At 33.1% G+C, this 16,364-nt stretch overlaps 1 protein-coding gene across 1 annotated transcript; it reads left to right on the top strand.

The window, feature by feature from the left end:
• Positions 1 to 8,889: 8,889 nt before the first annotated feature.
• LOC101213036 (pentatricopeptide repeat-containing protein At4g32450, mitochondrial) lies at positions 8,890 to 16,364 on the top strand. Its single transcript, XM_011661932.2, has 3 exons — positions 8,890 to 9,091; positions 9,560 to 11,888; positions 16,023 to 16,364. The coding sequence occupies exon 2, from the start codon at positions 9,676 to 9,678 to the stop codon at positions 11,869 to 11,871; it is 2,196 nt and encodes a 731-aa protein (XP_011660234.1). The 5' UTR covers positions 8,890 to 9,091; positions 9,560 to 9,675; the 3' UTR covers positions 11,872 to 11,888; positions 16,023 to 16,364.

The following is a 16,364-nucleotide window of genomic DNA, read 5'->3' as shown; positions in this document are numbered from 1 at the left end:
AGTGGCAAATAGATAAAGTGTAAATATTGTTTAGAAAAAACAGTAATTATATGTATAATATAAAGAAATTGAAATAAATATTAAAGGTGCACAGTTATCAAAATTGTATGAAATTTACTATTCAACTTATACAGAAATTGAAAAAGGGGATTCTTTTAATTGGCATAGATCAAAGGGAATATATGAATACAATGCTTTTAGAATAAAGGGGAGAAAGGAAAGAAAGAAAGAAAGAAAAGGAAAAAAAAGCTGCATACTTTGATAAAAGAATTACATATATATATTGAAGTTAAAGGAGTAATTGCATGTGATATGATATATTTATGTTGATTATGATATTATATCCCACAAAATTATTCAATTGAAATGATTAAAGAAAAGATATGGTATAAAATATTTGGGTATAGATAATGATGAATCTTCTGCATTCTTAATCATTTTTAATAGTTTGAATTGGTAAGCTCTAATAACATATATTTAGGGTCTTGTAGGAACTCATATTAAAGGTTGAAAAAAACAAGGTATAAAAATTTATGGGATGGATCAAGTCCAAACCAATTGAGGAGGCACAGAGAAAGGTAGGTTCTAAAAGATAAAATGTTAAAGTTTTAGAGTTCGGGCTCACCAACCAAGTTGGTAAATAATACTAATGGAAAAATAATCGATTATATTCACTTTGACACACCTTGCAACCCTCGGTGTTGAAAACAAGTTAGAATTACATGTAATCCCATGTGACTATAGAGGAAGAGTATAATTTACGTGTAACTACATAGGCCAAAATAATAAATAACTCATTCTCGACATCTCCAAAGAAAAAGAGTAAATAGTCTCTAAATGGGTCTTCGTCAAACTGATTAGAACGAATTATGTAACACTCCGAAAACCCAGATAAATTTTTAAGATAACTATCTTAATTTTGTTTAATTGTAGGACATTATTTGATGGAAAAGTTATCATTGATTAATATTTAGTTTAATAAATTGTTGAATTTTTGGACGTTGGTATTGTGAAAGATTTAATTTAAGTTAAATGATATTTAGTAACTTAATTTTGGTGGAATTATGGATAATTTTATATAGGTGTATATAATTAATTAAGCTATGGAATGAATAAGAATAATTATATTATTGAGATAATATAATTATTAAGAATAATATATTATTGATTTTTTGGAAGGATAATTATTTTGAGAGAAAAAATTATCTTATGAAAAATATAATTATTTTGAAGAGATATTGTATTTTGGGATAATATTATTATTTTAGAAAAAGTATTTTATTAATTTGAGGAAAAGAGAAAATTTGGTTTTGTTAAGGAATTAACGAGGAGAGAAGTATTGGAGTTATTTTGAAAAAAGAAAAGAAAAGAAAAGTTGATTGGATCGGAGATATTTAGTGAGAGAATATTTGAACTTTTGAAAAAGAATTTAAAAGAGAAGAAAAAAAGATTTTGTTAATAATAATAATAATATTATCATTAATCATATATTTAAAACTTTCATCGTCATGCATGCAACTTCATCTTCTTCCACTCTTCACCAAAGGAAAACTCTAGTCGCTGTTTCACCTCATCTTTCCGTCTCGCACAGGTCGTCACTGCCACCATTCGATGACGTCCAACCTCAGTTCATGCTTAGACCACGTCGTTGTTAGCCATCAAGCGCAGGCCCATCGCTTTCGTCCGCCCTCGTGGTCGAAAGTTCTTTGTTCGTCGACCATGTCCCTTCATCTCCGCCCTTGCTGAAGCCTTTGTCTGGCGCAAAATGTTACCCGTCGAAAGAAGCTGCTAGCCGAGCCGATTCTCTTCTCCGTCCAAGCCGTCTTTGAACCACCTCTATTGTTCGAGCCGCATTCCATACAAGCCAAATCGACCAAATTTAAGTTCCTACGAGTCACTCGCACATTACTAGTAAAGTGTTATTGTTATAATTTTAATAAATGTTATTAATTATATAATTAGTTTTGTCATAATGACCCAAATCCAATAAACTAACATCCTAAGCTGTTTGATGAGTCTTGAACAATATGTAGAGACATACAATGATCAATGTTCGATATCAGCTTAAACAATACGTCTATAGTCTAGGGATAAAACTCACTACCTTATTCTAGTAATACTATGGATTCGGCTCACTTTTTATTTGATACAAATACAAAGATCGAACGCGTTCATGTAGGTGACATGCGAGTGAGGGTATCCTATGCAATGAGTTTGCATATGACCGAACCACGAAATGATAACCACTAGATGTAACTCTATTAACTAGTTAGGTTTCTATTTCATTAGGATGATCCACTACAATAAAACCTACCTACTATGACATTTGTATACATCTCAAATTGAAAGGAGGAAAGAAAAAAACTGTTACAAAATGTCAAAATTCGCGTTTTTGGCGAAAAAAGATAGAATTTTTTGGATTCGAAGAATTTAAATGTCATAAATCTATGACAATTTTTAAATGTCATTAAATATAGATAATAAAATATAAATTTCACTAAAAATTGTTAAAATATAATTTCTCCCCTTAATTTCCCTCAAACTTTCATTAAAAATTATTAAAATATGAATCCAAAAAACCCAACCCTAATCTCATTCTTCTCCATCTCCATGAACTTAGAATCCAATAAACAAGGTTCCTTGACTATAGTATAAGTACTTGTATTTTATGTAGTGACATAAATGTGGATTAAGTTCAATTAATATATAGTCTAAATGGTATATAGTATAAGAATAAGGTTGGGTGCCTTATTCTGGGGACACTATGAATGCAACTCACTTTATATTTAGTACAAATGAAGTGATCCCTAGACACTTATGTACATACATGTGAGTGGAAGCCCTCCCATGCAATGAGATACTATATGACTGGATAATGAAATGATCACTTGTACTTTATAACACCGTTACTTAATTAAAACTGTTATGCCCCACCCCAAATGTCACTTTCTATGACAAGATGGAGGCCTGCCGCCTAGACACCCGTCATGTTTCTCACAGCAAGATGACACATTGAACGCTTAGTAAGCGAAACAACTCACCTCAACTTGTCTTATCACAAAGCCTTCGCCTTGAACCTCAGAGACTTGCTCATCGCAATGGAAAAAATATGTAATTTTTAGACTTTACTCCATCACTTAGCAGTCTTGCTATAACAAAGATTCATTTACATAATTGTTAAGTACAAATAATTATGCAATGGAATAAACATAACTTCTTATTTTATTAACTTAACACTTTACACGAGGTTCACACTTAACAGTTACATTTCTTTTTTCACAAGGCGCAAAAATAAAACTTAAGTTTTAATCCACACGTCTTCCTTCATCCACTGAAATACTGCTCCTTATGACAAGATACTTAGAGGTGTAAGGACCCTTTTTCATCCTTTTCCTCGATCGTCCAACAACCATTTCAAGGACAATTATTAGTGCTTTAACTTTCCCTGGCTCAGTCCTTTCATGCTCGTCGTCTTTAACCTCACCAACTGTGAAGCATCAGACAGACTTTCTTCAATTTGAGCTATAGCCCCTGGCGTTAAAGATTGAAGTTCTTACCCCGAATGACTCCTTAAATGCGAGATGGAATGACACAACTTGCTCGCCACACAATAATTAATCTCTAATTGTTGAAGCTCATAATTTGAAGGTCTATTAGGTTTCTCTACCAGCTAACTGTGGAATTAAACTTAGAACATAGTGATCATGAAATTCGAATTGTTCAAATTGATTAAAGGTAGAATCGTTGATAATATTTGATATTGTTAACAATTATAAATTGAAAGAGAAATGGTATTTAAATAGGATTTAAATATCGACAATTCAAATAGGGATTCAGATTTGGTCAATCTATTCGAATTTGGTAAATAAGATTGATCGAACTTTACTAGATTTTAATTAATTAACTATTTAATTTAAAATTGGTTATTTAAAATTAATTTTAAAATTCATACATCAAGAGTAAAAATAATTTTTTAATTTGATCAAAAGATCAAAAAGTCAAAATGTTGACTTTTCACAGTGAAAAGTTAAAATGTCGACTTTGACCTTAAATTAGTGGAAAATTCCACATTTTAGTGAAATTATCCCAAATTTGGTGAATAGCCCATGTGCTTGATGTTTTGTTCTTCAAACAAATGATCCACCGAATCCACTTACTTAGTGATTGTTAAGTATCAAATTAATTTGCAAATAAGATTTACATGTGATTTGACTATATAATTACACATTATGCTTGTAAAAAGGATGAATAACTTGAGTGAATTTGGGTAGAAAATCACTTTGTTTAGAGCTCTCTCTCACTCAATACCTCACTAAATTGACCACTAATTTGGTCCCACAACCAAGCTCTAAGTCGTGAGAATAGTGGAGAAGGCTTAGATGGCTACTAGTAGAATTTTGACAACATTAAAACAAGTGTAGTTTTAACTCCATTTCAACTTTAACACTCAATTTTACCTATTTTATCTCTTTTATCTTGTTTACGCACAAAACATGTAATATTATGAAATAAACACATAAATTCAAAGAATAATCTTGAACTAAGTGAAGCGAGAATAACACATTTTCAGTGTTAGCAGTAGTAACACCCTCACCTTGCGTTGAAATACTCTCGAAGGTGTTGCTCGCGGTTGGAGCACAACACCTAACGAAGTCCAACTTTAGGGCAATTTAATCATCTTCTTCCCTTTTTTGAAGATTTAGCTGTCTTTTGATCAGCTCCCCTCTCAACCTCAAGGCCATGGTCAAGACTAACCAAATTGCCTAGGTTGACCCTTTGGCGTAAAAAGCCACACATGTTGGCTAAGTGGGTCAAAATGCCCACCTCCATTTGTGACTCCAGGGTTGAGGTCAAGACTAGGCCAACTCTAACTAGTTCCACCTATGCTAGTCGGATTCAACCTTTTGGAGTCATATTCATGACTATACGTTTATCTCCATTACATATAGAAAACGATATTCTTCATTATGTTAGTTCATCCCCTTCCCTAAAAGCCTGCTATAACCCTGTGGGGAAAAATAACTTAAGCACTTAAATTCTATTGCAATCACCACCACATCAGTGTGTTAGTCTAATTGTTTTCTATGGTGACATATACCATAAAAAATAGATTTCTCGTTACTGTGACATGAAAATCACAAGCGTTTTTTTTTTCTATCTAGATTTTGACATTCAACAACTTATTTGAAGGATCAATAATTTGATCATCTATAGTACTTGAAATTGTTAAACTTAAAAATCCAAACAACAAACCACTATATTTCTAAGAGAAAAAAAAAAGAAAAACTAGTTGAAATTGAAATAGTCAAATTAAAGCAACAATAAAGCAAAATATTAAAATTATTTACCAAACATATCAAAAAAGAAAATGTTAATTTACATATATAGAACAAAACCTAAAAAATAAACTTGGTTGTCTTCCTTCCATGCATATATTATCATAATCATTTGCCTAATCAAATATAAATTAGACGAAAGACATAAAAATAAAGAGCATGTCATAGCCATCTTTCACCTAAAAAGAATGTGATGACCATGTAAATATACATCATATTTTTGTATCACATTGTTTATTTAACCCTAAACCCTAAACTTAATTTAATTTAATTGAATTGAATGAATGTACAATAAGTAGTAGTCAATCCATTTAGAAGAAATATAGATAGATCAAGAAAGTGGCTTTTCTTTTCACATCTTTGCAATTTAACTATTTGCATCTATACAATGGTCGCTTGTACTTCTTAAATTAAATATTTCTTTTTTAAAAAAATAAAGTTGTAATTAAAGCAAATTATATATACTTATATGTTATATTTTTAAAATTAACATGCCGTAGAAATTGAATGAAAGTTTCTTAAATTAGGTATATATACTTATTTACTATAAATTAAATATCTACAACTCCATAGTTTGTTGTACACCTAATGAAATTGTTTGGAAGAGCCATTGTAAAAGAGAATGGAATTTTGTTTTTTCTTCAATAATATACATGAGTATCTATCAATATCTATTATCGATAATGTCTACCAATGATAAATCAATACATATTTTAATTCATTTTGCAAAAATAAAAATTTCACGGGCCTATACCTAATATATCAATGAAGAGTGAGTTTTTATCACAATTTTTTTTTTTTAAAAGAGGGAATTTTATTACTATTGTTGTTGTTATTATTTGTTTAATGAATGGCATTGCCCCATTTTTGTTTGAATTGAAATTCTACCTAACTTGCATTTTGGACCAAAGTATTGGGCATAAGAAATAAGAACCCAACAAACTACATCATCATCATCATCTATAAATATATTATAGTTTGGTATACAATGTCAACAAGGCTTGGATTGGGGTACGAAAGCCACTCTCATAATCTAATTCCATTCTTTAATCATTTTTAAAAAATCATGTCTTACACCAACCAAGTTTATTTTAAATTATTTAATCATTAATCAAATAAATTTTCTTACATGAATAAGTCATCAATCAATCAACAATTTAATCATATTACTATTTAACATCTTTGTAAATGAAATGATTCCAATAAATATAATAAGAATATGAAATACTAATCAACAGTGTTAATTTTATTATTTATTTAGTGTTATCTCAAAAAGACATAATATTCACAATAGTCTCCAATGTTATGTGTTAATCCACTTATGCATTCAATCAAACCAAGGTTGATTTGAAATTTAAAAGGTAAAGAAATTACATGAAAGTAAATGATTTAAAATCAAATAATTTTTAAATATTTAGTACACATTTTATATGTAAACAACGATAAAATAATTCTAATTCATATTTTGGAAAAGAGATTATAGGATGGCCTTGTTTCCAAAATTTCTCACACAAAGTGAGAAACCAGAAATAGTGTTTTTTTGTTTCTCAAAAACAAAAATGAATAAGTAAGAAAAATGTAAATTAAAAAGATAAATAGTGAAAGGGAGCATGGCTCAAACTACGTGTCTTTTTATAAAAATTTTCAACTTATAAATCTTTCGGCTAAATAATTTATCGTTTAGAAGAGATTTATTTTCTCAAAAGTGTTTACACCATTTCATTTTGTTTGCACTATGCTCAACATGCTTTTGTTCATACTGTATTAATCAAAGTATTAACAAATATTATGAACGTTAAAGTTCAAATTTATATATAAAACACTTTGACTAATTGTTGACTATTGTTGGTATATATTTATTATTTTGATATTTGTATGCAGAATTAGAATCTATACTATGCTACAAACCTAATGCAATGAAAATCACTTCAAATGGAGTCCGAACAAAGAAAAACCATTTGGGTAAATAAATTGAACATACCTTGACATGCGTCAACCTGAACTCTCGCACACCACTTCAAGGTGTCATGTTCGACCCAGTCACGTGTATTCTTTTCTTTCACATTTTAAAAGCCCAAAACGCCGTCTTTTCTTCTCAAGCGTTATGGGTTCGAATCTCACTCAACGGAGAAATAATTCGAAGTTTTTTGGTCTCAATCTGCTCGCTCCTCAGACGTTCCGTGTTCGAACCTATGCATTTATAAACTATTTTTTGAAGAATTTTCAGTAGCAAACTTGTAATCAAATAGCAAAAATCCGAAAATCTCCTCTCTTCTGTCAATTTGTACACAAAAAAAATTCACTTAGGTTGTAAAACTCCCTCAAAAATAATAAAGTTTTTCTTTCTTCTCCAATTTTCATCCAAAAATTTGGCCAAAATTTCTTCAATCAAGTATTATTTGTCTTAGAATAAATGGAGGGGTAATCTTCTAAGAGGCAAGAGGACAACGAGTATTCAATTTTTTTGAGAGTTTCTTCCATTTTCCTTCAAATTTAGCATGTTGATTCTTTAATTTTTGTTCAAGAATGAATTCTACTTTCAGTTTCATGTGTGTCTTTGTGAAATGATCATTTAATTATTTCTTTTAGCTCAATGATAAGAATGGAATAATGTCCATTGTCCCTCGTCTCGTTTTTCTCATAGAACTTTATTTCTATTTTTTGTTTGTGGATTGATTTTGCATCTAAAAAATAACTTGCTTTCATTCTTTGTTACAAAGTTTCTTGATATTCTCTGCATATTCTTTTATTTTTTTCCATTTTGTACTAACCACTCTTTTCAAGCTTTGGTTTCAAGAATTTTTGTTAGCAATCATTCCCTTAGGTTCGACACTCTGACTTGCCACCAAGCTACCGTAAAAAGTATGGGTAAATCTAAAAATTCTTTTTACAAGGTAAATTGGTTAGTTCATTACCTTTTTTTGGTTCTTGGTTTGCAATTAGTATTACATTTTTATTATCATTTTTTCACATATTGTTACACGTTATATCTTTAGCGACCTTACTAATTAGTGTATTTTCATCATATGCTTTTTTCCTTGACAATAACTGTTAGTGGTTGACGACAATAATTAGGTGAGAATAGTAGTCTTTGTTTACTTACCACATGATGTTAATTATCAAGAGTGATAATGGTAGATAAAGGAAAATAAGGAAAAATTGCATAGGGTAGCATTTTGAAAATATGGTAGAGCAAATGTAGCACATTATATTAGAATTTTGTAAATATGACAAAATTTTCACTTATAAAAGTACTCTTCCTCTTAAATTTATTATTATTCCTAAACTGTCATTCAATAACTTATTTTTCTTCCTATTTTTAATATCCTAGTCATTATTTATTTACTCTCCCACTTTTTAAGACTCTAATTATTTATTTATTCTTATATGAGAAAAAATATTTATTCTTTCTGTCTTAATCTTGATTTTAGAATATCAATAGTACACTAATTGCAATATGAAATATGGTTGTTGATCGGACTAATTTAACTTTACGTGTGATTTGAAGAAAGAGTATAATAGACCTTTCACCCCAATTTGTCGACTAATTTTTGGTAATTTCCCAAACTTAGTTCACCACTTCATACTTCGTACGTTCGCCCTGCACTTCCCGTTGGCGACCGCCGCCCTCGCCTTTTCTCGAGCTTCACGGCTACTCAACCCTCTCCCTTTCCATCTCTTTACTGCCCAACCTCCTCCTTTTCTCACCATTTTAAAAATCGGCGGTACCTTCCCCGGTCGCGTCCACGTTTCCGGTATCGAGCTTTCCTTTTTGTTTTTTTGTTTACCATCTGTTTTCATTTAGGCTCTCTTATGATTTCATTCTAGCTCTTAGGATCCTAATTGGATGCTTAAGTTTTTTTTTATCCGAACAAAAACTTTGTCCAAGGATTACTAGCTCCATTGGGAGTGAATTAACAAACTAACGACCTTGAAAGTGGAAACTGATGTCCTCAATTCTTACAAATATCATTGTATTGGGTAACTTGTATTGTTTCTGGACTTTCTGGTTTCAAAGGTTTGAGATATTGTTCTTAATTTTGTAATTCTCAGTTGTTGAAGTGTTATTCTTGTTATCCGAGGGGGTTTATTTTTTCTTCTTTGGATATCTATTTGTTTAATTTTTTTGTTCTGTTAGTTGAAAGTTAGAGTTATGTTGCCGTTCCTGTTTTAATGTTTATGCAATGTTTTATGGATTTTCCTTCTTCATTTTTAACATTCAGGTTGTCTTTGGCTTTTCCTCTGTTGGCATAACGGTCGATCAAGCTATCTTTTTGGATTTTCTCTTCCACAGTTTCTCATACACTATTCTTGGTTCTCTTCAACAACAGAACAATTAATGTGTAAGAAGAGAGCTGCAATTCTTGCTAGACGCTCCTTAATAGCACTATATACTCCACGATCTTCATGTAGCTCTTCAGTCTCAAACAAAGCCCTCAATCTAGTAAGAAATTTAAGTATTGCTTCTGAAAGAGAGGAATGTCAGAATGATAATGGATATCATGCAGATAATTCTTTGCCGAGTTACCAAACCCATGGTGGATCTGTTAGCAGTTACAACCAAAGCCCTGGCTACTATCAGCATCATGCCCAAAGTACTAGTTCGCAATCTAGGCCCCATCAAGACATTTTAGATGGGTTTTATACAGAAAACTCCTTGCAGGGCCTGCACAGGCCATCCACTAGTTCGGTTTATGGGCAAAAACCTGGGGGCAGTTTTGCAAATACTTCTCCTATGCATGAAAGTGCTAGTAGGTCTTATGGACAACACTATAGTGGAGTGCCTCCTAATTCTTGTGGCTTTAATCAGAACCATCATGAGGCTTATAGAGAAACCTTTCAAAATACTCACCATGCCAGCCCAGTGGCTCCAAACGGTAATTTTATTGAAAATGGCTATAAGGGAGGGGTGGCTCAAGATCATAATAGTTACAATGGAAGTACTCCAAGAAATTTTGTTGACATGAATAATAATGTGGTTTGTGGAGTTGATAGGTCTATGTCTCAGAATAATCAACTTGGGCATAGAGAAATTTTTTCTGCATACAATGGATATGGATATAACAATGAAGCAACGCAGCAAAACAATTATGGGGTATCTGGACAAAATTTACATGACAATCCTATGTCAGGACCAAACAATCACATACCCCTCTCAAGACAGTATGAGCAAAATTCTATTCCTCTGCAACATCCACAGGGACAATATCATCAAGGTTCTAGTGTTGAACAATATCAGCCAAACACAGATACTAATCAGAATAGCATGATTGGTACTCAGTTATTAAACAACGTTAATGCTAACGAGGAAATTGGAGAGCCTAAGGATTGCCAGGATGGTGGCCCCCTTGAGAAGCTTGATGAATTTTGCAAGGAAGGTAAATTGAAGGAGGCTGTGCAAATTTTGGAAGTGTTAGAGAAACAACATATTCCTGTTGATCTATCTCGGTATTTAGATTTGATGAATGCATGTGGGGAAGCAAGGTCCCTAGAAGAAGCCAAAGTTGTTTGTAATTACGTAATTAAATCTCAAACCCATGTAAAAGTTAGCACCTATAACAAAATTTTGGAGATGTACTCTAAATGTGGTTCCATGGATGATGCATATACGATATTCAATAAAATGCCTAGCCGCAACATAACATCTTGGGATACTATGATTACGTGGCTTGCGAAGAATGGCCTAGGAGAAGATGCTATTGATCTTTTTTATGAGTTCAAAAAAGCTGGGTTGAGGCCTGATGGAAAAATGTTTATTGGAGTTTTCTCTGCATGTAGTGTCTTGGGAGATGCTGATGAGGGGATGCTGCACTTCGAATCAATGACAAAGAATTATGGCATTACTCCTTCCATGCATCATTATGTTAGTATAGTAGACATGCTTGGAAGTATAGGATTCGTAGATGAAGCTGTGGAGTTCATTGAAAAGATGCCATTGGAGCCCGGGGTAGATATTTGGGAAACAATGATGAATATCTCTAGAGCTCATGGGTTGATGGAGCTTGGTGATCGTTGTTTTGAGCTTGTTGAGCATCTTGATTCTTCTCGCTTAAATGAGCAGTCAAAAGCTGGCCTTCTACCTGTAAAAGCTTCTGACCTTGAAAAAGAGAGAGAGAAGAAAAAATTAGCTAATCGAAATCTTTTAGAAGTGAGGAGCCGAGTACATGAATATCGTGCTGGAGATACTTCTCATCCTGAGAATGACAGGATCTATACCTTGCTTAGGGGTTTGAGGGAACAAATGAAGGAGGCTGGTTACATACCAGAGACTCGTTTTGTACTCCATGATATAGATCAGGAAGCCAAAAATGATGCTCTACTCGGTCATAGTGAGAGGCTTGCTGTTGCATATGGTCTAATCAGTAGCTCAGCCCGCTCACCCATAAGAGTAATTAAGAACCTTCGTGTTTGTGGTGATTGCCATAGTGCACTAAAGATAATTTCAAAAATTGTGGGTCGAGAACTCATCATCCGCGATGCTAAGAGATTTCACCATTTTAAAGATGGATTATGCTCCTGCCGTGATTATTGGTGAAGAAAATGGAAGTTGAGGTATGCCCATATCTTTTTTCTCTCCACTTGCTTTCTTTTTAATACTTAAGTTTTTGTCTGGTATGGACATGTTCACAAATTGCTTTAGTTTCTTACTCCAAGTTCAAACACTCCACAAGGAGAACTAGTTTCTTACTCCAAGTTCAAACACTCCACAAGCAAGGAGATCAAACTTACCTGAAATTTCTTGGCATGCAACCCTGAGTAAAAAATTGTAAAATAATGGTGATGGGCTTTGTCATCTACCAGAGAATTTTCATTGATAGAAAACCCCAATTCTTCAAATATCAAAAACTAATGTGTTGTATCTTGTTTCTCTACTTTAAACTCAATGTACTGCACTAAAAGGACGTAAAAGTCCATTCTACCCCTAAATTAAAGGAATTAAAACTCAAACAAACATATATGGGTCCAATAATAGAATCCAAAAAATAAGGTACGTTTTTCCAAAAGAAAATAAATTACAAAGCTTAGTTGATTCCATCATGTAGCTTCAATTGACTCAAATTATAAATCTTCTGATCAATTGTTGCTTTTGAATCTGCGCAATTGACTTCACTTCCTCTTGAATGTGAGAATTCGATGGTAAAGGTAGTTTTGTTTGGCTCTTGAACGTGTAATTGATCCCAAAGGTAACACAAGGGCGTTCTGGATAATATCATCTTCTCCCCTTTTGAAGGATTCGTCCTCGAATCAAGCTTGTTATCTGCATCAAAAGGAGTTAAAGTCATAATCATTAAAAGTAGCACTCACACCATATTTACCTTTAATGATCAATCTTGTAGGCGTTATCATTGATTTTTTTTCTTCACTTGAAAAGGTCTATCTCCTTTTTGGTTTAACTTCGAATCTCGTTGATGTGGAAATCTTTTCATTCGATGGTGTAAACCAAACCTCCCTCCATAAATATCATGGACTTTTGATGTTGGTTAATCTTCTCGATCTTTGCATTTTGTTTCTCAATCCTTTTTTTAACCTCTTCATGGAGCTCTAGAATTGTGTTCACCTTCTCATTGGTTTGAAAATTTACCACCTCGTTGGAAGGAAAAGACAACAAGTCAATAGGTGTTAAAGGGTTAAAACCATACACAATCTCAAACGGTAAACATTTAGTGACAATATGAACAACCCTGTTGTATGCAAATTCAATAAATGATAGAAGATCCTCCCTAGTTTTGGTATTTTTATCTATTAGAGCCCTAAGCATAGTCACCATCGTCCTATTGACTACTTCAATTTGTTCATCAGTCTAAGGATGACACGTAGTGGAGTGACTAACTTAGTACCAAATTTTCCCCAAAGTATTTTCAAAAAATGACTGAAGAATTTCATATCTCTATCACTAACAATGTTTCTAGGAATGTCATGCAATTTAACTACATCCTTAAAGAACAAGTCGGCCACATATTTCGCATCATTAGTTTTATTACATGCAATAAATGAGCCATGTTGCTTAATCTGTCAACCACCACAAAAATGCTATCCTTCCCTCTCTTAAATCGAGGTAAACCCAACACAAAATCTATTGAAATATCTAACCAAGGTCCACTAGGAGTTGGTGAAGGCAAATACAGTCCATGTGCATGTGGTTTAGATTTAGACTTAGCTTCCCCAACACGGTATATCTCTCACACATCTTACATATATCATGTCTCATTCTAGGCCACTAAAAGGTTCACTCAACATGTCATATGATTTAGTGATCCCAAAATCTCCCATATGGCTTTTTAACTAAAAACTCCTGAGTAGAACTAGTGAGAATGCAAAACTTAGTCTTCCTAAACCCATCAAATAGCATATAATTAGACACGACACATTTTTGCTTGAGATTTTCAACAATAGGTGCAAAATAAATGTCTTTTGAATACAATACTTTAATATGTTCAAATCCAAACAACCTAGTGTGTAGCATGTCTGCAACTACATTTTCTTTACCTTTCTTATACCATATAACGTAAGGAAAAGTTTCAATGAACTTCAACCAGTTTGCATGTCTCCCATTAAACTTTTGTTGGCCTTTTAGGTGTGGTCAGTATGGACAACAAACTCTTTTGGCTACAAGTAATGTTGCCAAGTTTGTAGTGCTCTCACTAAGGCATAAAACTCCTTGTCATATGTAGGATAGTTTAAGGCAGTTCCATTCAACTTCTCACTGAAGTACATCAACGGTCTTTGATCCTACATTAAAATAGCTCCAGTTTCTATTCCATTGGCATCACACTCAATTTCAAATGTTAGTTCAAAATTAGTTAATACAAGTAAAGACGCATTGCATATCTTATCTTTCAAATCATTAAAGGCATGGTCCTCAAACCTTCTTAATAAGTTCATTAAGTGGTGCAACCATGGAACTAAAACCTCTAATAAACCTCCTATAAAAGCCAACTAAGCCATGAAAACTTATAATTTCACTCACATTCTTAGGTGTAGGTCACTCCCTAATTTCTGCAACCTTCTCAGAATCAACTTCCACTCCATTTTTAGAAACTACAAAACCTAGGAAGTTTACCTTTTTCATGCAAAAACAACACTTTTTGAGATTAACATAAAGCTTTTCCCTCCCCTTCAACTACCTATGAGTCTCTATTTGTAGGGCTCGCAATATTAACGATGTCTGGAATTCTCTTAAGGAGCGGTTCATATATAAAGTTGATATATGGAGGAGTATTTCTCTTCAAAGGTGGTAGACTGACCCTTGTGCAGTCAGTGTTGAATAGCCTTCCTTGCTACATGTTCTTCCTTATGCAAGCCTTAGGTGGCGTCATCAATAGAATGGAAAAGATGGTCAGGGAATTTTTCTGGATTGGGGTCAACTAGCGGACTGCCCACCTTGTTAAGTGGGGCACTTCTTCCTGCCTAATCTATGGTGGTCTTGGATTTGGGGCCCTTGGACAAAAGAATATTGCTCTTCTCACAAAATGGTTGTGGAGGTTCTGTAAGGAAGACAATGCTTTGTGGAGGTGTATAATTATGGCCGTTTACAGCTTGGAGGAGAATGGTTGGTCTACTAATGTGCCAAATAGGGGAAAGTTTAATAGACCATGGGCTGATATTTTGAAACATAAGGAGACTTTAAATTTGTGGCTTTTTTGTTGGGAGATGGGAAAAATATTAGATTTTGGACAGATAGTTGGTGTGAGGCTCAACCCCATTCGTAGAAATTCCCAGATGTTTTCTCCTCATCTCTGAATAAGGATGCTTTTATTGCTGATTGTTGGTGAACAGTTAGTCATTCCTGGAATTTGGATCGGGAATTTGGCAATGTAGCTGCTATTTTGGAATTTCTTCATCCGTGAGCTCCAATAGGTGATCGCAGTAGTCTTAATTGGAAGCTTAATGCTTTTGCAAATTTCACTAGGAAGTTGACCTTTCTTAACTTAACTAAAAAATCTTCCACTACCGCCTTACCCTTGAAGCGCAACATTTGGAAGATTAAAATCCCGAAAAGGATTAAATTCTTCTTATGGTCCCTAGCTTATATTCTCACCCATCTATGTGTTGCCTTTGTTTTAATAATGAGACCTTGGACCACTTATTCCTGCATTGTGACTTCATTATGAAAGGCTGGTCTCTGTTGTACAGAGTTTTCAGTCTGGATTTTTGTCTTCCCAGCAAGATCGGTAGTTTGATGCTTGAAGGGCTCAATAGCAAAGTTTTTCATCCGAAGGAGATGTGCTACTCGATCGCTTTTGCGATGCATTTTTGGAATGAGAGAAGTAGTAGAATTTTTTAGGATAAATATAATTCTTTTGGTTGAATCAAATCTTATTTTCTTGAAATAAACATTTTAAATACAAAAAATTTTAGGTTATGATTTTGAAAAATAAAAATTTATAGAATAAATCGACTGTAGATACAATTTGGGATATTTTTTTAATCTAACAATTAGTGGCTAATTAAATTTAAATTTGTTTTGCTATTTTTCCTAACCTAAACACATCTTGCTATTTTTCAAAATAAAAGTTTAAAAGATGCTCTTCAAATTGATCTTAGTTTATTAACAAAAGAGTGGCCTCTAAAACCTTGTAATCATCTCATTGATCTTGTTTGGAATACATGCATTCTTGTTCACAACCTGTTTTATTAGGCACTTTCCAAGTCTCTAACATGTCTCTCCTTCCTCTGGTCTTGTAGAATCACCATTCCCTGGCGCAGTCACCCACACTTGGAGGAGATGAATGCTTGAGAATATATGGAACAAACCGCTGATGGCTTATGCTTTGCTTCTAGAGATCTGATAACAAGCTAATTTATTCTTCATAAATTGCAGCCATTATTTATTGACATCTCTTTATTTACTTAGTAGTGTAGTAACTATTAGGATATCTCCAATTTTGTTGTTGAAGTTAGCAAGAGAAATAGGGATATACAAAACGAATCAAACCAGTAGTCTAAACTAAAATAAGTTGTACCGAAAGATTTATATTTTGTTTTGGCAGTAATATATTGGTCCAATTCTATTTTGTTCTGTTTTTA

This window comes from Cucumis sativus, chromosome 1 (assembly GCF_000004075.3).
Source record: "Cucumis sativus cultivar 9930 chromosome 1, Cucumber_9930_V3, whole genome shotgun sequence".
NCBI classification, from domain to species: Eukaryota; Viridiplantae; Streptophyta; class Magnoliopsida; order Cucurbitales; family Cucurbitaceae; genus Cucumis; species Cucumis sativus.
The sequence above is the reverse complement of the archived record's forward strand: the minus strand, read 5'-3'. Positions and strand labels throughout refer to the sequence as shown.